This window comes from Accipiter gentilis, chromosome 3 (assembly GCF_929443795.1).
Source record: "Accipiter gentilis chromosome 3, bAccGen1.1, whole genome shotgun sequence".
Lineage (NCBI taxonomy): Eukaryota > Metazoa > Chordata > Aves > Accipitriformes > Accipitridae > Astur > Astur gentilis.
The window spans coordinates 45,958,379-45,982,297 of NC_064882.1; the positions used below are offsets into that span (position 1 = coordinate 45,958,379).

At 43.0% G+C, this 23,919-nt stretch overlaps 1 protein-coding gene across 3 annotated transcripts in view; it reads right to left on the minus strand.

Annotated features, from left to right (window-relative positions):
• DDRGK1 (DDRGK domain containing 1) overlaps window positions 1-20,644 on the minus strand; it is a 43,062-nt gene extending 22,418 nt beyond the window's left edge. The window contains exons 1-6 of one of the 3 annotated variants that reach the window (XM_049791228.1): window positions 20,511-20,598; window positions 18,198-18,336; window positions 16,185-16,299; window positions 13,487-13,651; window positions 2,378-2,484; window positions 311-412 (exon numbers count right to left, since the gene is read on the minus strand). In XM_049791228.1, coding sequence (XP_049647185.1) covers window positions 311-412; window positions 2,378-2,484; window positions 13,487-13,651; window positions 16,185-16,266 — 456 coding nt within the window. In that variant the 5' untranslated portion in view covers window positions 16,267-16,299; window positions 18,198-18,336; window positions 20,511-20,598. Of the gene's footprint in view, window positions 1-310; window positions 413-2,377; window positions 2,485-13,486; window positions 13,652-16,184; window positions 16,300-18,197; window positions 18,337-20,510 lie in introns of all 3 variants that reach the window. The other 2 variants (XM_049791239.1, XM_049791220.1) reach the window with 2 other exon arrangements.
• Between the last annotated feature and the right edge of the window lie 3,275 nt (window positions 20,645-23,919).

Genomic DNA, 23,919 nt, shown 5'->3' on the forward strand with positions numbered 1-23,919 from the left:
ATCAAGAGATTGGGTTTCATTTTGCCCTAGACTCAACCGTGGGTGGACACTTGCTGCTACATGTGTGTATTGACATTTAGAGTAGTTTTCACCTCTGCCAAGCACTTGTGGGAAAAAAATGGGATCTACAGTTGAAATAACTGAGTATCACTGTAATTCAAACAAAATGGAGCAACAAAAACCAAATTAAAAATGTATGCAATAGTAATGAAAGCCAAAGGGAGTTCTGCTGATCACAGAACTTACATAGAAGCAATCTCAAAGACAAACTTGGTTCAGAATTTCCATCTATAAATACAACCAATCCCACCTGTCGTTCTTCCTCAAGACGTATTCTCTCCTCTTCTTTCCGCCTTTCCTCCTCTCTTTTTGACTCAAGTTTTTTCCGTTCTTCTCGCTCTGCTTCTTCAGCCTAAAAAAAATATTTTTTTTTTTTTTTAAATAAATTATGCAAGAAAAGCCTTACTCTTCCTGAACATAATTTTTTTAATTTCGTGTTGTAAGCCCATGGAGGGGCTTCTTACTGTCTTCCTAGATGCACGTTCAGAAAGAAACAGTAAGGAGAATAAGAAAAAAAAAGTCATTATCATTTAACTCCCCCCAGTCTTCAGCATACTTAACGTTATGATAAGTTTAGAAATTACCCTTCTCACTTGCATTATCTGTATCTCAGTAAGGGTTTAAGCTTGGTAAATGCCTATGAGCTTATTACTATGGTGATATTAAGTAATATTGTGTCATGGCATTGCATTTCTCCTCACTTAAAATTTAGTTAGAATGGACTCTAAGGAGAGGAAAAAAAATGAGAGGGGAACATAAACTCTGTAAACCCAAGTACATTCAGATTCATCATTAATCTGGGCAGAATCTCTTAAAGAAAAAGCTGTACTGGTCTCTTCAAATAACTTTATTATTTGTTTTTAAACCTAACCTAGCAAAGAGATTGTTGCAAAATACGGAAAAAATAAAAAGGGCATTTAAGTGTATTGTTTAGAGATTTTTTAAGTTGTTCTTCAGTCTCTTCATACACTTAAAATTGAAAACATTCAAACGGAGGACTTGTGGCTTTGCATATTTCAGAGAGAAAGACCTAACCGAGGAATTTATCTGTCTACATGGGAAAATAAAAATCAGCATGTTTTAAAATGAAACAAAAGATTCCTCACTCCACCAACTGATGCTTATCTAACTTCATTCGACTTTGCTCAAATTTTCCACAAAAATGTGGCTAATTAAATAGAATGAATATGGAAAGTAATGACAAAATGGTTAAAGCATAGAGTGACAAAAGGATCGTAATGGAAGTTTATATATAACATAATAATAGAGTTTATTACCAAGCGCCCTATCAACAGGGCATACCACTACAGTGTAAAGGAGAAACTGGGTTTAAACTTCAGATGACGCTAAAATTCTCAAGATGTGATTTTACTAGCTTTGTTTAGACCATCTACATATGACATACACTAGTAGTTTCATAAACCCTGTCTTTGTAAGGTGTGTCAAGTCCACCCTGCACTCCAGCCCCTGTTATGCAAAGGTTGAGTTATATCTACTTCTTGCAACCCCGCCTTTCAAGTTACAGAACAATACAGAGCTCACAAAAAAACCCCCAGAACTACTAAAAGGAATTAATGTATAACCTGCTGCCATCCATGAGCACACTTTGGAAAGTAAGTTTCAAAAAGCCTGTTGCTTCGCTGGAATTAACAGCAAAATGCTGGGCAAAATGGAAAAAATGCAACAGTATTTAAGCAAGTATGTTTACATACAGATTTAAGAAAGAACAACTGAAAAGCTACAGTGTGTTCACTCTGCATACTTGGTCTCTCTTTAAGGGCCAAACTTCAACCAAAAACGGTCTGCATCACAGACTTCAGTGGATTACAGGGTCTGCTTTTCATCTCTCCCAATCCATAAAAACAATAAACATGCCTAAACATAGATAAACCCACACAAAGCTTTTGCACTACGAGAGAACATGAAACACTACTCTGAACGGCTCATGGTTTTGGTCACAGACCTGGTGTTACAACAATGCTATGTGGGCTTGAGTGTATTTTTAAGGGGAGACAGTACTGAGATTAAGCTGCAAGCCAGTAGAAACATCCAATAAAGAGAATTCAAGAGTTTAACTCCTCTCTCCTCCCCACAAGAATGCCAGAGAACCTAATGCAAAGAAAACAAGACACCATTTTCCATAGCCCTCTTGGGATATGACATAAAAAACTGGATTCACATTTTTAAAACAAAAATACAACTGTTGTAGTGATGACACTGCCTTTGCCTTTCTGGGGTGTCTGTCATCACCAGTTCTTTGCTGAGTACTGCTATTCAGGCTCTGCTCTGGGCTCTATACGTGGCAGGAAACACTTACCTCTCTCTGTGCTTTTCTGGCTTGTTTCTCTTCTAATTTCCTCTGCTTCTTTGCTCCAATTTTCCCAGACACCTGAAATTCTGGCACCTCCTCAGCATCATCTTCCTCTGCAACATTGCATGAAAGAGTAAAAAACAAATTTTAAATTGTCTGTAAAAAGTCCCTTTGAGAAACTTCACTGCTTCCTAGGAAAGCAGCAGCAGATGAAAAAGAGACACACATACATTTCAGACAAGACCTATTAGATGGAAAAAGGCAAAAAAAAAAAAAAAAAAAAAAATCACACGAGACTGCCAAAGCCACAGAGAAGTAACAAGGCAAACACACACTCAAGAGAAGCCAGAGGTAAAAATTTATTTGATCTTTTGAAGGAAGGCTTTTCATAAACATTACCTGCTTTCCACAATTAAAACATATACTTTCTTTTATACATAAAATGCACTAATGGTTGTCATTATATAACTGCTTAACACCCACCTGCAGAGACTTTCTTCCCAGTTACCTTTAAGCTTAGCAATACAGACATCCAGTCAAAAAGCGGAATTCAGAGGCATGCCATTCATCCACTAGTTCTAGCCTGATATAACTAACCTTCAAGGGAGGAGGGGAAAAAAAAAAATCCCTGAAATGCAAATCTTGGGCTTGATTGCAACAAAGCTACATGTAAATAGTTCCCTGTTGTACGACAATTGGTTGTTGTACGACAATTGATTTCTGCAACTGTGAAATATGAAAGTGTCATGCTCAAATGATGTGCAAATGCATTATATTTCTGCTCACTCAGGGGCTAAGAGTAAAGAGCTTTTAAAGACTGCCATTCCTCCCCCCCCATCCCAGTGTCTCATGAACATTTGGCCACTTTATTTGCTAATCTGAATTAGCCCTTGATGCTACAACATAAGTACTGTGGATTGACCTCAACGCTCAAAGAGAAATTATTAGCTCACTTCATGAAACACTACACAATAGAGACTCGTGTCTGAATCAGATGGTGGAATCAAAAAGAAAGATCTTTATCACATGAATCCCTCTTTTAGGTAACGTAGTTTATACTTTGAGCATCTACACTGCTGTTGCACTTGATGCTGACTTCAGATCCACACACTTGAACTCCACTGGGTAATCTGAAGAACGGCACTGCCAGCTCCTGCTATCTTCCTGAAATACAGTGTTTATTTAGGGAGGGAGAACGGGAAGAGTGTGCAGGGGAAGTTCTTCCTCAGTTAAGTTTTAGCCCTCACCATTGGCAGGGGGGAAATGAACATTTCCCCACTCGCACAGCCCCTGAGCCCTTGGTTTCTAAGACTGGGCTAACAAGAAGAAAAAGCCCATCATGTCTGATAACTAGTTTCAGGAGAGCCTGCAGCAGCTGTACCTGGAGCTGACCACAGTATGGCAATCACCAGAAGTGGTTTGGTAGGGCTGGTGCCTGGGTGGGAGCTCTCTCCAGAGCACCTGGCCCCCCTTTTTGGGAACCCAAAAAGCTGCTATTAAAAGACCAAATAGATGAACGAGACTCACCCTTCTTTTATATGTAGAATTAGGTTTGAAACACTCTTGTTTTACTAATTCCAATACACAGTATGGTACTATGGTTAAGCCACTGAGACACATCATCAGAAACAAATGTAATTGAGAGCTGTGTAGGTGGCTGTCAAATAACTTAGCTGTTTTCAGGATATGGAAGTTAATATAAGGCAGGCTTGCTGAATTGGGCTTCAGAGAATTACTGGTATCTGATTACTGAGATATCAAAAGGGTTCCCCCTTCCTACACCACAAAGAGAGCAACAGGGGACACTCAGGCTTGACACAGTTACTTCTACAATTTTGCTGAAGCTTAAAATAACTTTATTTATATTTAAATATCAGGCTAAGGGGAGTTCCAACACAATGGGTGAGCAACCCAGCTTTAGCAGTTATTATTCCAAAATTAACAGTTCAATACTAGCATTATTCTTTAGAAAATTATTTCTGGAAAACACCACAAATATAAAACACCATCTGTGACACTATTCAACCTGAGGCTCTGAGCGCTTTCCAGATTTCATCTATATTAAGAGTACCTGAGCCAGAGGTTTGGCAGAAGCATAGAAAGGCTTTGAAAGCCTTTTTCCAGTCCTGGATCAAACACATCTTTGTTCGGTAGCATTTGCTTTCCTCCTGTTTGAAGCATCTGATGTCATCCCTTAAGTACCGCTTCCTCCAAGCTTTTTCCAGTGCATGGAGTTACATCCAGCAAGACAGGCACAGTGATGCAGACGCAGGCCATGATTCAGCAGAGCTTTAAAGGTCAACAATGCACTAAACCTGGGTGCAATTAATATGTGCTAAATAAACCTAAACAAGCTGACAAGAATATAAGCACATGGTAAAAGGATTTGCTGAACCAATTGGTTATTATAGCAAAACAGCTGCACCAAAAGCAGAGTGGCTGCACACAACCAGCGAGACTTTTTTTTTAAACATAAAGAAGCTATCATTTCAGCAGCTTTTAGCAATCACTTTTCACATATTCAGTTGCCAACACTAGTAGACCTGACGGGGGCTCAGTCCATGGGAACATGCACTCCATCTACCCCTGTGCTTCAGATGTGATGCAAGACATTCAGTTAATTGTGCTCACTTGTTGTGAAAGTGGTTTGTCATCACCCAAAGCACTACGGCTGGCCAGCCTGTGTACATACTCGGTTGGGAAACCTAACAACATCAGACATCATTGTATAGTTGAAGCTGAAACTGTATTTTTGTTTGAAGGCTGATCTTCTAGGGTGCTCTGTACAGTTTATCTGATGTCTTAAAATGTGGCAGTTCTGGGATGTATGTAGGGTCGTGGCATGAAAGGGAGAGAAATTTAGTGCTCCAAACTTGACATAAGCAGTTTTTCAGTAGTGACTTTCCCTAACTGCTCACAGTACCACAGGACACAAAAGTCCTGTTCCCACTTCACAATATGATGCTGATAAACACCACCAAACCTCAAGGCACACACAACCCTTTTTACCTGAATGGCTTGGATGTGACATAATGGGATAGCTTTCAACCACAGTCACAACTCTACCAACATGCTCTGGTCCATCTTTACAGAGTCCAACATAACTATACCAGTATTTCCAGAGCTTGCAAAGCATTCCCACCAGCTTCCAGCTCTAAGAGACAGAAAGCAGAACTAGTCTGACTTACAGTGACACTTTCACACCACTTTACATATTCTGCTTTACACAAACATGGGTTTTGCTCAGCTAGCCAGCTGAGAGGTAGCTTCAGGGAATCCTAGCTTTTCCTTAACGTTTTGTACATACTGAGAGGCAGGACAACAGGAAACAGTTAACAGCCACACAGGTGTTTGAATGTCCTGAAAATTTACTGACTGTTTTTTTAAAAATACTTCCCAATTGTCCCAAAATGGAGTGGTTTGGGCTGCTTAAAGAATCACCATCAAGGGTATTAGCAAAAATGATTTAACAAGAATTTATATAAAAGCGCAGCTTCACAGAGTTCGATGGCAAGGTTCACTCTATTACTTAATACGTGAATGAAACATACACAAGAAAATAAAGTTAGAATCAAACTAAAATTATTTATACAGAGACTGAAGATGCAATAGGGTAAAAGAGAAACCTACAAAGGAAAATCAAGTTAGAATTGATTTCTTGTGATTTGTACAGAGATTAGGAATGTAAAAAGGGTAAGGGAGACCCTCCCGTTAAGTCACAAGGTTCAGAGAAGACCCTCTTGCTTTCTAAGCTCCTATTGGAGTCTAGGTGCAGCTGGATCAACTCCTAGTGCCAGACTTGGTCAATGACTTATATCTAAAGGGATTATGAGTAGAATAGCAGCCTGAGATTCATTCAAAGTTGAATAAAGTTCACAACAGTAACTTACGTATAGATTTGAAAAGCAATATTTGTAATATACTTGGTATAGACTATTCAGGTTAGTACACATACATGCACAAAGACTCTAAGAGATACACATAAGCAAGTAAAAGAGATATACCTGTTAAAAATTCCCCTTGAGTTCAGTGAAAATATTCACATCAAACGCTTCAGCCTCTTTCTCAACAGATGAAGGGTTGAGCCTCAAGGAGCAAAGAATATCAGCCCAAGTCTTGTCGGCTTTCAGTGACAGATCTCCAGTCTTCACAAACTGAACAGCCTGTTGCAGTCCAGGAGAGCTCAAAGGGTCTCACTTAGTACCACTGTTTATAGGTTTGGGAGATGACTGGCTTTAGCAAATAGCAAGTCTCTGGGATTCCAGTAGCACTGGTACTGTTTCACATGAGTTACGATTCAGATAAGGCAGGCTCCAAGGCTGTCAAAGAATGACTTAAGATTCAGATATGGGATGCTCCAAGGCTGTCAGGAGAGACCTGAGGTATGTCCTAAGGTTGTCAGGAAATGACTAATTACCCCTACTCCCATCCCCAGCCTCCACCACGCAACAGGAGACCTTGGTACAGTTAGTACAGCTCCCTGTCTTAGCCTTGCAAGAGTTCCCGGTATGGTCAAGGGACACTTAACCGCCCAATTCATTACACTTATGCTAAGGCCTAGCAAGACTTCTCGAGTTCATAGATCAGCCCAGAGAGAGGGAAGAAATGCACCACCACACCAGTACCATTAGAAAGTGTGCTGGGGTGATGTTCTCTATCAGGACAGGAATTTACCAGCTACTGTGTACAGAATATGCAAAAACTCCATATGAAACAACCCGTATCATATATTTTAGTTGCCTTTGTCATCTATGTCTTGCCTCCTATTAAGTTTTGGAAGTGAAGCAAATGGAATCCCATCCACAAAAAAGGATGCGAGCTGCACATGTGGCTACTCACAAAAAGTCCTTTACGCACAGCTAGCTGCTTTACTATTTACGTAGCACCTAACAAAAGGAGTTAGAGAAAGGGGGGGGAAGATGCAAGGCAAAACAAACAGTTCTTCCTGAAGGCAGAAGACATATGCATGTTATTAACATTGAATAGATGTATAACACCAGCCACTAGAAAGGAATTGGTCCACCATATGGAAAGGTGTGGGCATTCATGAGTAACACAGGCCCATGTTGGCAGAGTCATAACAATTTTTTTTTTTTTTTTTTTTTTTAATTTGGTAGCTATCCAGTTTAGGAACCGAACGAGACATTGGCTTACTAATCCGAAGCCTCCAAACCAGCCTACGCTTAGGACAGAAAAAGGACAGCAAACAAAGGGCATTAGCCCTTTTGAGCAGAAGTCAAACAAGTTGAAGTTTTTTCTCAAATAAAGCCATATGGCATAACTGAGAAACCACACACCTACCTCTTCCACACACCATCTGCATTTGAAATGTCTCAAGGGCAGACATACATTGTGGATACTTTGATAACACTAAAGTCACTTTCTATATGAATAGTAGCAAGTCAAAATTAACTTTTGATTCACTAGTTCAGATATTAGTTGTCAAAGTTTAACTGTACTAGAAAGGTTTTCCTACTGATTAAGCGTTAAATTCATTTCAACTACTACATCAATTAATATAGCTCTACTACCAGCTGTTTCACAAGAACAGCATAGGACCACATCAGCATTTCTATGTTTATAAATTTTCCAGATCTTTCAGCACGCCAGAGTGTGGGGAGATGCAAAGTTACAAGAGAGGTAGAGAGTCTGCTCAGAAAAAGTGCTTCTTATGTTGGCAAAGTTCAGCACAAAGACATTCCTCACTTTAATTTACGCACAGTATCCATCACTGAATGGGGATAAAAAAATTATAATTTTTATAATTTTTTTCTCCCAAACTAGCAGAAAACACGCATGCAAGATATTTTTAGATGCAAGATTTGAATGCTGGGCTTAGATGCTACACAAAGCAATAATGGGCATTTAAAAATGCCCAAATATTTTATTTTTTTAAACCTTTTTTTTGTTTTGTGCTTTCTTCCTCAGTTGTAATTAGCACTTATAAAGGAAAACATGAGATTCTGATCTCCAAGTCTTGCCAAGCAAAAGAGGAGAGAAATTTATGATTTATGTTGGAACCATTAACTTCTTGATATCATTTTTTATTTTACAAGCTAGAGCACTCAGACTGTCAATAACTGTTCACTTTATCATTATCGATTCTGTGTAAGTAAAGTAAATTTAACCCAATATTCACTGTAGTGGACGTTCCTAAACCTGTGCTCAGATATACAGGGCTAAAAGCTCAGAGAAAAGGCCTGCAGCTGTTGGGATATTTAACCTTTTGGAGTTATACGCTGCTGCCAAAAGTAGAGAACCTGTAGTTTGTTAAAGTAACGAATAAAGGCTGTTGACAAAACCAGACTATTTCTTTGATGCAGCCTTACTTTCTGTTTGTTTAGAAAAAAACCATCAAAACATAATAATCCACACAAAATCCCATTTTTTGGCAACACTTTTTGCAACAAGTCCGAGAGGTCATTTGTTTGCAGGATGTGGAAGTGAGCACCTTTCAAATTTAAACCCTTGAAAGTATCCCTGGAAATCCACTGGGCTGCTTAGGCTCTCCTGGTACATCCTTCTCTTTAGCCTTGTTTCTTTCTCTGTCTAGCTCAGCCTCATCCACAACATCGACCTCAGCCTTCCATCCAGAGGGTTGCCCAGTGGTCTTTGTTTTGCTTGGTGGTTTGGAGATTGCTATCATTTCTTAGAGAAGTCTATTTCTTGTAACTACCCTAAATCATGGTGTGGTGACACCTAGAAGTTTCAGCCAACAAAAATGCCAGCCTCTCAAATCAACAGCAGCAAGTTTTGGTCCAAGACACCACTCCAAGTGACAGAAAACGTGCAAAACCTGTGTCCTACTCACCAACTGTCTGAACAACCCCGGAAAAGGCACTTTGCCTGTGCATGCCTCTGTCTCTCCGCAAACTCTTTGTATCATGTGCTGAGGCAGGCAGGTTTTCTCACTACATGTTTGTACAAAGTCACTGTCGGAAATAACGTATAACAGTCCTTCAAGCAAACAGGCATTTGCCTCAGTTCATCATCCTTGTTATTTTTACAACAGTAGGATCAAGACAACCCAACCATACTTGCCGTTATAAGTTCATCCCCACAAGTTTCTTGTCACTTGATCAGAAATTAGGGTACTAAACCTTTTATGCAAACATCAGATTGGCTGGGTCGCTTTCTGCTCCAAGAAGCATAAAATGTAGTGTCAAGAGAAGTACCTACTTCACTGCAGAGCTCTTCGCACTGTTCAAGGCACAATAAGCAGGTCTGGAAGTGCAAGCTCAACTCGAGAATTGGACAACTGCTCTTTCTGCACATGACCAGTGACCAAATAAAAGCTCTTAACGAAACATCTTTACACATACCCAAAGGTGATCAAAGTCCAAGTGGATGCACTCAGAACATCAGTCAGGCAAAAACAAGAGCCATAAACACCCCTCCTCAGTCAATAAATGGGATCTGAAATTGGAAAATGGCTGATGCTATTTATTCACACTACCCCACATCCCAAACAACTCTCAGCCCAACTCCAGTTTATCCCCTTTCCCCTGCTTCCTTCCACTGCTTAGCTTGGCCTTTCCTGCCCTAAATGATTAATGCCTGAAATCCACACACATTTATGCCTTGCAGTGAGTTTATTTTTATCCTGGCTCTAGCTAGCCCCACAAAGCCACTTCTGTCTGGGTTCAATTTAAATTAAGATACAACAGAGCTAATTAAGTCTGCTAGCTGGGATATCAGAAGCAACCTAACCACATGAATACAGAACTCTCCTTCCAGACTCGTTTTCCACAGGGAAGGGCATAGGCACCCTGTTACAATGTGCAGAGCAGATGTCCTCTGAGGCACACAGACTTTAACAACAGTTGCCTAGATTGCACTGGGCTGCATGAAAGACAGTAGTGTTATGACTAGAATTAAGTTGGGCAGTATAAACCAACCAAACCCATTTTTCTAAAGCCATGCTGGTGGAACACAGCTCAGGGGTCTCAGTCATTCTGAGAATTACTTTGTCACTGATGAAAAATATCTCTCCAGCAATCTTTGGTCATCAGAGGATATTAATAGATGTTCATATTCTCATAACAGATGACCTCCTTTGAGTACTCAACTAACCACTGAAAAGCATTACTCAGGCAAACCGAGCCAACGTAGGCAGCTGGCTAGCGGGCCTGCCCCCACAGCACAGTGCAGCCCACATGGAACCCCTGAATAAGAAACCTACATACGCCGTGTGGGTTGCAATTCTGGTAGGAAAGTCAAGGCATTTAGCGCTTCACTATTTATTTTCTGTCTGTGACAATCTGCACGTAATTTACGTGTCTTATCCCACCCCACCGACCTAAAGGAAGAATTATAACCTGGTTTAGCTCCACTGGCAATGGGTGTTGATTTGAGCATTTGAAACAATCATTTACTATCCTTGTCTATATTAAATGACTCCTTATCCAGACTTGCAAGCAAAGAAGAATAAGATTTCAACTACAGAAAGGACAATTAAAAGTGAGAGGTTCTGATCCTAGTGCCACAATTTGTTTTGGTTCCCCCCATTACTCTGCAAGAGATTTGAGCACTGGCACAATACAACAACTTAGCACAGGCAGCAGAAACCGTGGGCTACTATTTTACCCTTGAAGCTTTCTTTCTCATTCTGGAATTGAAATCTGATTGTTAGATGGAAAACAGAAAACCCTCATGCTAACCACAACTCCAAAGCCTACAAGTGTTGCTTTGAGACCGTTCCCTAGAGTCAGCAGAACTGGCTTCCAACAGGCAGAATACTCTGGTGATAACAGCAGTTCCTACCTGACTCCACTCCCATGTCTGTAACAGTAACATAGATCTGGCCAGGGCATCCTCACACCCCTCCTCAGTTCAGTGCTAGAAATCTTGCAGTGCTGGGTTGGTGTTATGCCTGCACCGACCTGTGGCAGAAGTCAGAGTGACACAGAGCAGGATCAGGTAGCTTTGCCCAAAGCTAAACAGAGGCCCAGAGTGGAATTTCCACACACAGAAGAGAAACTTACTAGTAAAACATTTTAACAAATTTAACAACATTTTAACAACGAAAAAAACGAACACACTTCAGTTGCAGATGTTCAGGAGCCTTCTAAAGCAACAAGAACATTTACAAGTCAAGACTGAAGAAACCAGACTGGCTTGTTTCCAGTGTTTCTGTCTACATTGCCAAATAGCTTTGCTCTTCAACCCTGGGTGCCCCAACTAGTCCTGCATTGCCTGGGACTGTCCAAAAATGCATGCGTTCTGGGCTCTCTTTCCATACGAACCAACTAATTTTTATAACACAAAACTCAGCTGTGGGGATAACTTGCTATTTCAACACGTTCAAACGGAAGCAGTAATTAGACAAAACTGCTCTATACTGCAATGACAGAGAAAATGGGCATGGCCCCCACACAAAGGAGAAAAATCCAAGAGTGATTCCAGGCCTATGCTATATGCCCACAGACTGGCCTTCAAAACACGTAACACATCCTTCTCTAAGGGGCAAAAAAACCCCCTCAAACCACACACTAATATGGGTAGCTCAGGGCCAGGCTAAGGGCTTTGCAGCACAGACACAGCCAGTCCATGACAAAGTGGGGCTAGCCCCAAGTAATAATGGCCACTAGTCATTGCGCACCTCAGTGCTGGGGAACCACAGACAGATGCTTCTCTCCACAGCTACTGAAGTCTATGCTCAGTCTCCAAAGGTTTTGGTTGTGCAACAGTGCTTAGGCACTTGGAAAATCCACCCCAGAATATGAATAAAAACCCACACAGAAGCAGAAAACAGAAGCAAAGAGCAAGAAGTTGGTTTAATTTGAAGAAAAAATTAAAAAACAAAACAAAACAGGGATGCCATTTCAAAGAAAACTTCATGCAAGAGCCGCAGCACTTGCATCTGATGTACACTAAGCTGCAAAAGAATTATTTATAAAGCCCAATGACACAGATTCTTCTATTGCTAAAGTTACAAAGTAAGATAAGCTATTTGCTTTGACAGCTTCACCGTTGGCCTTCAGCATTCAAACTTTTGATGTCTGGAGTTTAAGGCAAAAGATATTCAGATTTCATTTTATTTTGAGGATGCTATCACATGAAAAGAAATAACCAAAGTTGAAAAGTTCAGACCTGTCAATTTCCCATTTGTGAAACCATTGAACACAATTAGCTTGAAAAGCACGTTTACCTGCCAACATGAGCGCAAGACACTTTCTACAATGTGCAAGACAAGAAAAGCTGAAGAAAATGCAACTAGTCCCTAATCAAGGCATCACACAGATGTGTGCTCACTGTTTCTCACCTACTGCAGACTAAAAAGACACTCTGATCTCCACTGCAAACTCAAGTGAAGCAAAGCCCACTTTTATCAATAATTGAGCAGAAAAACTGAACGCTTAACCCACAATCTGAAAGTAGAAGGAATCCAGTTAGGTGAATCATGGTGATATCATTTCTTTAGCAACAAAGATAATAATGTGTGAAGTTTCACCAGAAAAGAGAGCGAGGCTTACAGGGTGTAGAAAGATGTTATTTATCACCATGTTCTCGTCTACAACCACACCACAGAAGCAAAGCACAGGAACAGAGGACTCATTGTCAACAAACTGCTGGCAGTAAGACAAAATGCTGCAGTCTGTGGTGATCTCCAGTTAATTGGCTTGATTCTGATCACCACCTGTATGGCTCCTCAGAAAGAAAACTCCAGATTTTTCAGAGATTACATTGGGGAATTAATGCTTCCCACCGATTTGTAAGAAACCAGTACTTTACTATGGCTCATTATTCGAGTGCAAGGTGCGGATTCTGTTTACCCAAATTTAACCTGCATGGTTAAGCAGGAAATACAAAAGGCAGTTTCTAGGAAGTAAGCAAAGAATATGTTGTGATGCACTGTTGGCACAACAAACTGCCAGAATTCACCACAGGAGGAGGCAGACACTTCAGTTAAAGATAAGTGGTACACAGAGATTAAGTGAGGAAGTACAGAAAGAAGTTGGAGAGTCAAACAGATTATAGTCAAGCTGTAAGTAACTCACAGTCAGCAAAACTAAAAAACTTGCTTCAGGAGCCAACCGCACCCCTTCACCAACCTTAACGTCTGCTGTTAAGGTGCGTTTCGATGTTTGCAAGATGAACTGAACGAAATATTACCTTCCACAAAGTCTTCCACCTGCTGCGCTCTCCTCTGGGCCATCATCCGGTTTCCCATGTTCCTCCGGCGCCTTGGCATCCCATCTCCCCGCTCTTCAGCATGGGGCCGGGGCCTGGCCACTGCTGCTGCAGCCGCTGCCACATTTTGCTGGTGTTCCTCATCAGCTGCAAAAGGGAAATTTAATTGATGAGAGATTGGACATCTCTGCTTGCTGCAGTTGTCCTTTTGCCAGTCAACTTTTGCAATCAGAAATGCAATACCGGTGGTGTTTTCCAAATGAGAGAATGCCTCCCCACTCTCACATGGGTTTTTTCCCCTGCATGGCAGGAGATATGTGCAAGTTGCTTTCCCATGATTAAGCAGAATCACGCACTGGAACCTTCTTATTTGTGCCCAGTGCTCTATGCAACGTGTCATGGTTTAACCCCAGCCAGCAACTAAGCACCACACAGATGCTCACTCATTCCCCGACCCCCCCCGCAGTGGGATGGAGGAGAAAATCAGGAAAAGAAGTAACTAATAATGATAATGATAACACTAATAAAATGACAACAGTAATAATAAAAGGATTGGAATATACAGATGATGCACAGTGCAACTGCTCACCACCTGCCAATTGGCACCCAGTTAGTCCCCAAGTGGCGATTCCCCCACTCCCCCCCCGTTTATATACTGGGCATGACATCACATGGTATGGAATACCCTGTTGGCCAGTCTGGGTCAGCTGCCCTGGCTGTGTCCCCTCCCAACTTCTTGTGCCCCTCCAGCCTTCTCGCTGGCTGGGCATCAGAAGCTGAAAAATCCTTGACTTTAGACTAAACACTACTTAGCAACAACTGAAAACATCAGTGTTATCAACATTCTTCTCATACCTAGCTCAAAAACATAGCACTGTACCAGCTACTAGGAAGACAATTAACTCCATCCCAGCTGAAACCAGGACAAACAGAAATTTTATCCTGACAGCAGTCTTTTTCGCAACAGCATATAGATCATCATAAAGAAAAAGCTATAGCTATGTGCTGCGAATGTTATTTGATCTGACAGAGCCCATGCAAAAAAAACCCACAAAATCACCACACCACAAACCAAAGACAGACACCCCCTCACCTCCCCAAGCACTTAAAAAATATTATTTCATCTAAACTTATAATCTGTTTTTCCTTTCTGCCAGAAAACAATTCTTTTAACCTGGCAGGACTAGCAGTCTAATAGTTTCTGAGTTACCAAAAGGCAAGGACCCAGAAATACTTTTTTTCCCTTCTAAAGTATTCTGATTTTTTAATTTTATTTTGTACTTGTGTAACTTAGAAGTAGATTCATCTGAATTCAAACCTCGGAGCATGCATGTTTCAGAGTGGAATATGTAAATTGTTATACCTGAAGCAAAACCTGAATAGCAAATAAGGATTACAAATTACAGCCGTGATACATACAGGGTAACTTCATTCTACCATGCTGATTTAAACTGCAGGTCTCCCAATAAACACATGTAGGGGAAGACAGAACACCCAAGGTCACTGCAGCTCTCATTGCCATCCTCTCTGCATATGCTTCAGTTACTAATTAAGATCTTACAAATGAGGACTATCCTAACAGAGGAGCAGCTGGGAGACAGCATGGGAGCAAGCAACTGACCAGTGGGCTCATTTCAGAAGTTCTCCATAGAAAACCCTTGGCCAGGTTTTGCTTTGAGACCTCCCTGATTCTGTTGCCATCAACTATGGTAGTCATGCCAAAACAATCAAGATGAAGGTAAAACATCATCATGCTTGATACCTGCTTTGCATATTCCATTGATAAGCATAACTTATATTTGTGTATGTTGTTACTTGCTCAATCCTGCAAAGTATTAACTACTATGCCTTAATTCAGGTAAATATTCAACTGGTCCCATGGAAAGCTGCAGAACTACTCATTGCTTAAACTCAGGACACACTTTTTTGTGCTTTGCCAGATTATATTGTGTCCCAGCAGGAGCACAAAATGCTTTGCACACTCTGCCAAGTCTCCAGCATCCTCTGATCCAAACAATGCCTTCCTAAAAAAACTACTATTAGCATATCTATGATCAGAAAATAAGATTCATTATGACTAGATCTACACGATGATCAAAGGTGTGCTTGCAGCTCATCTCGGTATATCTCAACTAGCTTCAAAGCAGCTAACTTTGGTGCTGATAACAATATAGCTGCAACAGCACTGAGCTCAGCACAGGCTGCAAAGCAGAGTCATCTGGGGAAATATTTGGCCAGCAAAGCCATTAGCAGTTCGGGATTGCTGCAACAATTGATGTTTAGCAGTCCCCCAGCAAACTCCAGCACTAGCACGCACCGTGACATTTTGAATTGAGTCACTGCACTACCACACTGCTGTCATCCTCTTGTTCTCATCCACTCCTTTTATCTGTGGACCAAACCAGGTCTATAATAAATTACAGAGAGTAGGCTCCAGGGATCCAAGCATTTTGCTTCAAGGCTTGCCCAGTCTTATTTATAGCATGATAATGCTTATTTTGAATGCTACAGAACATGCTATAAGAAAGCATTATACTGCAAAGGCAGAGCAGCAGATCACTTATTGGGACACTACTAAATGCCAGAAATACTTAGTCTGCAAAAAGACTTTTTATACAAATGCAGTATTTCTCTTAAGTTCTTGAGATACACTGCAATTCAAACCTTAGCATCCTTTCACCTGAAAGCTTCAGTGTGTCTATCTCAGTAACTTCCAAAGGTGGTCCTGCATAGCGTATCAGCTGTGCGGTTCCAGCCCTCATTCATCCTGGGGTTTGTTTTTGGTTCCCGTTGTCCTGCGAAACAGAGACTGTTTTGCATTTTGTGAAAGAGGAATCTATTTATAAGCCACATATTCATTTCAAACTGAGATGCTTAACCCTCACAGAGACAAATATGTGAGCCAAGCTGTCCTATTTTCTCAATTTAATTCTCCACAGGAGACATGGTAATTCCTCAAAGCTGACCAGTGTTAACAGGGCTCAAAAAAGCAGTAAAAACCCCACCAAACCCAACCTGTATCATGGTCAAACACACAAGGCAGTTGTTGGACAATCCTTGTCAGATCTCCAAAACATTCGGACAAACGACTGAAGACACCCAGACGACACTACGGATTCTCATTTAGTAGGAAAAGATATGATTTAATACAGCTTTTTTCTTCCCTCCTACCCCCTATAGCTTCTGTTTGCAAGGCATTCAGCTGGCCAGTCATTTGAAAAAACTGAATGTTAGTCCTTGCATTTCTTCCCATCCTTCACAAGGGGGAGAAGAAAACAATCATTTACTCTGCCTGTAACACACTTCTACCTGGTTGGTTCTTCAGGGGTCAACAATTTGTCTATGTGGCTCAAGACACATCATTTATTCCAGTATGCAGAAAGTTCGATGTGCTCTCTCTCCCTCTGAACTGGAAGTACCACAGATAGACTAGAGCTGCACATGGAGGGGTGTGACTAGTGATTTCAAAGAATACAGAGGATACACTTAAAAACCCTCTTGCTCTTATTCCTGGAACTGGATTGACTGTCAGATTTGAGGTCAAAAATAAATTTCCCTGGGGTCTGGCCCTGTGCTTTTTTCACCTCCTGCTGCAGCACAGGGCGTGGTTTGGCCACTGCACTTATCTCAATACATCTCTTCATTTTCCTGTAGCTGCAGAGGTCTCAGACATAAGCGGCACCCCAGGCTAGCCAGTTCATGCGGAGATTAGTCACACAAGGACTAATGAGACTTGATACAGAGCCATCTGAGTGAAACTTAATGACCAACATTATACAGGTTAGACAAGCTGATCCAGGAGATGCTCGATGGTTTGCAGAATGGCAGGCCACAAGATATTAATTAGATAAGCCCTCAAATTAACAGGCAATACGAACAAAAAATTAAACAGATGTCAGGAAAATGGACACGGCTTAAAAGCCGGGTTTAGTTTGTATTTTAAGCTTTAGGTTCTCCAGTTTCCGACTCAGCCTTCCAAAACCCAGGCAATACCTCTTTTCTGGGGACGGCAGGTTTACTGCCGTGCTGAGACAGCAGCTCCGCCTCTGCGTTTTCAGAAACATCAGCACAGTGCAGAGGCAGCAACAAAGATTATTTCATCTGACTTGCCAGCCAGGACACAGCAGCAACTGTGAAACTTTCATTGCACTATCAGAGCTCCTTCCCAAAGGGAAACAGAGCAGAACTCTGCAGAGCTCTTTCCTAAACTGGATGTGAAGCACCACTGTTACATCATTACAAAGAACCCTATGAAATCTTTCAGAGCCCAGACTTCTTAAGACCTAATTTTACATATCCCAGGTAGAAATCTGCTCCTTTACAAAGCCTTGCAAATTTCCACTCACCCAGAGCAAAGGCATTTTTTTCTTGAGAAGCAATCCTTCACCTACCACAGCACATTATCTTCAGTTATATCAGATAAGCGAATCCATCAGGGTAACACCTGGGCTGGCAAGTTTCGAGGCAGTCCAGCAAGACACAGCTACTAGTTTGTGACCTCCCTTGTCCCGTACCGACGCGGAGAGAGCTCCACCTACTGCACCCTCACACATTAGTGGTACTTCCTAACACATGGGCAGCATCCAGCATCTACCTTCGTGCTAAACTAACCTGTGAAATTCAAAGAGAAATTGCAACAGGTGGAAGTATGCTTGGCTTCCCTGGGGAGGTACTTTTGCCTAGAAGAGCTTACCACATTAGGGCTTGTTCACAAGTAGATATGCCAACCATGTGTAAAAGCCAGCGAAGCTACTTTTTTTTTTTTCCTTCTATTCTCAGCAGAACAAGTCCAGGCATGATCTTGCTGGAAACACTGTGCTGCTCCAAATGACCTTTCAAAGGAAATACAGTTACAGGATTTACCTCTTGTGATCCTTAGCTCCCTTCATTATGCAAAGCAGGCAAGTCTTGAACATTTTTAAAAAGGCAATTCCCCAAGGGAGAGCATAAAGAGAAGCTGCTGCCCCAATCCCCAGACATTAAAAAGAAAAGGTGAGAGCTACCAACCAGTTCTCTAGGTCAGGAGTCCCTGGCTTCAAAGACTTTCCATGAGACAACACAGATTTACTAGCAGAATTGTAGCAGCTTCCATTTTTCCATATAAGCAAGAAGAACAGGAAAGCAAATTCCTGTTTAAGACCAAATTTTGCAGATATTAAATACGCCACAGCCCCAATGGTTTTGAAAAATAATTTCTGTTGTGTGAGGAGAACAATGTCATCCCCACAAACTGAAATTCTGTAAAGGGCTTCATAATGACAGAAATCAGTATATTAAGGTAGAAATTATGTTAAAACCACAATTAAAAAAGCAAGGCTAATGTGGAAGTGTCAAAAAGATGCCATGGAAAAAGAGGCTTCAAAGTGATTAAATTACCCTGAACGTAAACTAACTTTAAACAAGCTGCTCAAAAACAGTATTAAAGCTTTTTGAGAATTCAGACCATTTAAACCAAATGTTTGGGCTTCAAGTTAGCATACACTTAAAAAGAAAAGAAAAAGAAATCCTCCTGAACCCTACAGACCCTGATTTACCTAAGTCATGATACAAGTCAAGTTTGGGAAATTACTTATTTCCAGCAGTCTCATTTCTCTGGGACACGCACTCACTTCTTACCAAAAGCTTTAACTAACTAGAAACCTGACAAAGTTTCATCAGTTTCCAAGCTGTTGAGAAAGATTTAGACCACAACTATACAAAAGAAGGCGTGAGAGAAACGTGTTGGAAAATCAAATTATTATCAGCAAAACCTGCTCTTAACACAAAGCTCTTACCAGCATACACTCTTGCACTGCAATGTGTTTATACCAGAGGGGTTTTGGTTTTTTTCCTCTTAAAAAAAATTATCAAAGCTGCCCCCTCCTCAAAAGAAAAACAAAACAAACCCAACCCCAAAACACACCAAATCCTGGCAACTGGTGTTATACTGACAAAGGCTTCAGTGTTTGTCCTGGCTAAAGATGTGAATTAGAGACCCACAGCTAAATGACCTCCCTTCTTCCACTTTGAAAACACAACAAGGCTGGTAAGTTCAGACACATCTGATTTCTTCCCATAACACTCAACTTGCACCCATGCCAAAGTCTCTTCCACCATGGTTCCACACTGCCTCAGCGGGCTTGGCAGCTGTTAGGTTTACAGTTGGATTCGATGATCTTAAAAGTCTTTTCCAACCTAAATGATTCTACAATTCTAGCTGCTGGTCAGCAATAAGACACTTGCCATTTGAGGGAGGACTGGAAGTGCTGTATCATCTACCCGTCCCCAGAACGGGACTGCGCAACACCGCACCTAAACCTGGCACAGCTAGCAGGCCCTCATAGCGTCGGGCGAGGCAGAAAAGGAGCAGAAGTGGGCAATTTCTGTGAAATGCAGGTAAAGCAGGCTGTCAGGGGCCAGAGACAGGCCTGCCTGTCAGGTCTCCTGTCTGACAGAAACATTAACCGGCCGTAGGCCAGGACCTGCCAGGGAGAACCAGGGGTCCTGTCAGCCAGGCTGGGCTGTCACCTCACGCAGTAGATTTCACTCCCCGTTCGCAGGAGGAGCCTTAGGGATACACCTTCCCCCCCGCCCTCCCAGCCCCAGAGCGGGAACCCTGCCAGACTTTCAACACCACGACAAACCCGCTGTCCCTCACCCTAGAACCGCCTCAGGCCGAGAACCGTGCCCTAACCCCGAACAGCAACAGCAGGCCTCGCCGCCGCCCGGGACTCCCACCCCGGGGGCCTGAGGGGACGACCCCGGCGGGTGGAGGGAAGGGAAGGACGCCAGGAATCCCGGGGGAAACACCGGGAACAACCAGCCCCCCCCCCTCCCTCCGCCATGGCGGTCCCCCTCCCTCAGGGGAAGGCCTGAGGCGAGGCGCGCGGGGGCCTGGCGGACCCCGTTGAGAGCAGGGGCGGGCCCGCCTGAGCGCGCCCCGCCGGAACGGGGCGGGAAGCGGCCACTGAGGTGAAAGGGGGGGGGGGGGGGGGGGGAGGGGGGAGACCGAGACCCGTTAACCCACCTGCCCTCGCTTGGCCACGGAGGCGGGTACTGAAGAAGAGGAGGACGGCGAGGAGCACGGCGGCGGCGGCGAGCAGCACCGCATCCATCCTCCGGCCCGGCCCCGCCCACACCGGCCGCAGGGCGGAGGGTGGAATGGGGGGGGGGGGGGCGGCACTTGGTACGTCCCCACCTCTCCTCGCCGCAAGGCCCCCCCCCCCCCCCCCCGCTCGCGGGCTGCCCGTGAACTGCCTGAAGCGGGCCGGCGCTGAGGCGGGCCGTGGTGGAGCCGGGCAGGCGCGGTGGAGGGCAGCCCGTGTGGGGATCGGGGTCCTGGCAGCGAGGCGAGGTGGTGAGGGAGCGCCGGCCCCGGGGCGGTCAGTGAGGGAGGTGGTCGGGCCTCGGTTCGCCTGGAAGGGGATTTGAAAGGAGGAATTAAAAACTGTGAGGCAAAACCGCCCGTGAGCGCGGTGGCGGTGGGCCTGGCTGTCGGGCACGGGTGTTGGAGGCGTTTCCCTCAGCGGTACCGAGGGGTGAAGCGTCTGTGCGTGCAGCGGGTTGGCCCACGCGTGGCGATATCTTCAGCCGTGGCCCAGCACCTCAGTACGTGCACCGGGCCCGATGGAGCTTAAGTTACACCTTATGAAAAGTCTATAAGTACTGCCTTTAAGTCAGTGGTATGTAGGCGTGGTGTCAAGGTGAAGCTGCCTGGCTCAGCAGCACATCAGGCAGCTGAGGAAATGCTGTCCTGACGCGGTCTCAAGCAAAGCAGGTTTGCCCCTGACAAAATCGGAGAGGCTGACCCTGAACTGGCCGAAAGCTAGCCGTCTTGCTTAGTGAGCTGGCTTACCTTGGTAAAAATGTGGGAAGGCTGGCTTAATTTGGTAAAAATGTAGGACACCAAGCCGCCCAGAGGAAGCCGATTTGTGTGAAAATCAGGTTTGCATTGGTCTGTGCAGAGCCAGTGCAAGTTGGGTGGGCTTTGGCTGTAGATTGATAATTGCTTTAAGCTGATCTAATGCTGGTGTCCAGCCAAATGGAGGATCTGTCTCCTGTCGCTTCCCTTTTGCTGCTGGCAATGCTCTGTGACTATGTAATGGGCCAGAGCAAGGAACTAAATTTTTTTTTTTCTCCCCCCCCCCCTCCTCGGCCGGGTTTGGTTTTTAGCCAGATCAGAACATATATCAGCACAAAAAGGATGCTGCAGGAACTTGCAGCTGGGGGCGGAGAACAAAATTCTCCCCCCCTTTGGATGGTCGCCCGCCCACCGTTAGATCTGAAACCATTTGTCAGGCTCTGCCCCAGTCCTTCTGTGAGTGAGGAGGAAAGTATTTTAGTTTTTACTTGTTTTGACTTGCTTTGTGGTTGTAAAGTTCTGACTGATCTAGCCCTTTCTTGCTTCGGAGATGCCTTTCATGTGGCCTTCCTTTTAAAGTACTGTTTGTTGTTGGGGGAAATGTTTTAATAAATTGAAAATGGAAATTAGAGACTATTGGACATCTAGACATGATCAATATAACTGTTTTAGCTAATTAGTCATTACTGTGGACCGCACAGCTGCCTTTGCACATACAGTCATGAGCTCAAGACAAATTCAGATCTGTCTGCCACAGAAAAAACAGCTTCTACTAAGGAATTTGTTAAGTCTTCACAACGTAAAACCAGCAACACAGTGGGAAGTTGTCAAAAAGGGGCTGAACTACTGGATGTTTTATTACAAAGTTTTATTTTAATAATAATCTTTCAAATCTCATTTTGGAAATTGGTGACAATGCCCCTTTGTTCATGTTCTGCTCAAACCGTATTGTCTGTGGTCTGTTTCTGTCTTACCAGGTTAGTCTAATACTCACTGGGTGGTGGGAAAGGACATGTCTGCTGGTAACTCTTGAGACACAAGGGAAATTGCACCTATACACAATCAGATAAATTGTGAACTGAAGCTTTCCTGGTGATTATCTTCAGGGTATGCTTCAGACAATGGTTATTTTATATCATGTGATGGTCAGGATCGCTTGTAAAAATAAAACCTGAATGAAAAATGTCTCGGTTTTTCTTCCATGTCTTTGCCTGCAAATTTTAAAAATGGTGACTCTAATGAGAGTTAAGAACAAAGCTTTTAGTTATTTTACCTGTAGGATATTTCACTTTCTTAAAATCCATTCTGATTGGAGAACATACTAAACTTGCTAAGAAATATTATGTGCTCTAACGTTTGAATGTTCTTCTATAGTTCTGTATCAAGTCCTGTAACGCTGCTGAGAAAACAGAAAACGGGCACAGGCCAAGTGTGAGATACCAGCGTGTGCTCTGCCCTGCAGGGGAGTTCATTGCTGAAGGAGCGGGAAGCGGTGGGGTGTTTTCACAAACCAGTCTGTGTTTAGTGACAGTCTCAGTGTAACTCAGTCCAAGGCACTCTGGGTGCACAAATAGCCATGTCCTGGAGCCACACACGGGCATACACCGAGCAAAGCTTGAAAGATGCATCCAGAAAGAAGTGTTATTACGGAAATTTTACCTTTTTTTAGTTTGCTTACCTCTGCTGTCATTCGTGCTTTGCTTGGTAGCAGTGGCTACAGCAGATGTGGAGGGAGTTGATGGGTCCCAGATCTTGTTTTCTTATCATCCAGCTAATGACCTTGCCCTGCAGCCAGCACTTTCTTGTGCGAGTGATAATGTATTTTATTTGCTTGCATGGTCCCTACGACCTTGAACAAGGAGATAATATAAATGATGTGATGTCATCTGCTCCTCTCTGGGCTGCAGAGGTAGCACATGAGTTTTTTCCTGTAGGTGTCACCGTTATGCCATGTACAAACACAGCTTAAACTCTACAGATGAAGGGCAGGTCATCGGATGCTCAGTTCAGTTTGGTTACGGCACCGGGGTCTTCTTCAGAAACATTTTACATCCCTTGGGTTGTATTTCTCGGATGCCCTTTTATATTTTTCCCAGTTTAGATCTGGAAAAATCCCTCCAGTTTCTTTAATAAACATTTAGATTTCAGAGGATTTTCAGGTTGAATTTCTACCAAGACACTAGGAAAATGTATGTGAAGGCTGTGATAAGCAGTAGGTGTTAACTGGGTTTAAGTGACTGCTGTTGGAGCATGACTTGTCCCACTCAGTCTTGCAAATATCGTGCTACGGTGGGATCATAATAATCCAGAACTTGTAAGCCTATGCTGTTTTCCTCAGCCAGCATGGGGGCAGCGCCTGGTCCCAATGCAGGCAGTTTTGAGGGAAAGTATGTGGCTTTTCAAATTATTCTTTATTTTGACGGAAGGTCAAAGAGCACGTTCCCCGCTCAAATGCCTTGTTGTATATAGGAATTGTATACGCTTGCATGAATGATCATTTCTTTGTAATAGCAAGGAGAATTAATCCAGCTGGCAGTGTAGTCCCAGAGTGTTTGATTCAGTAAGTATATGGTGG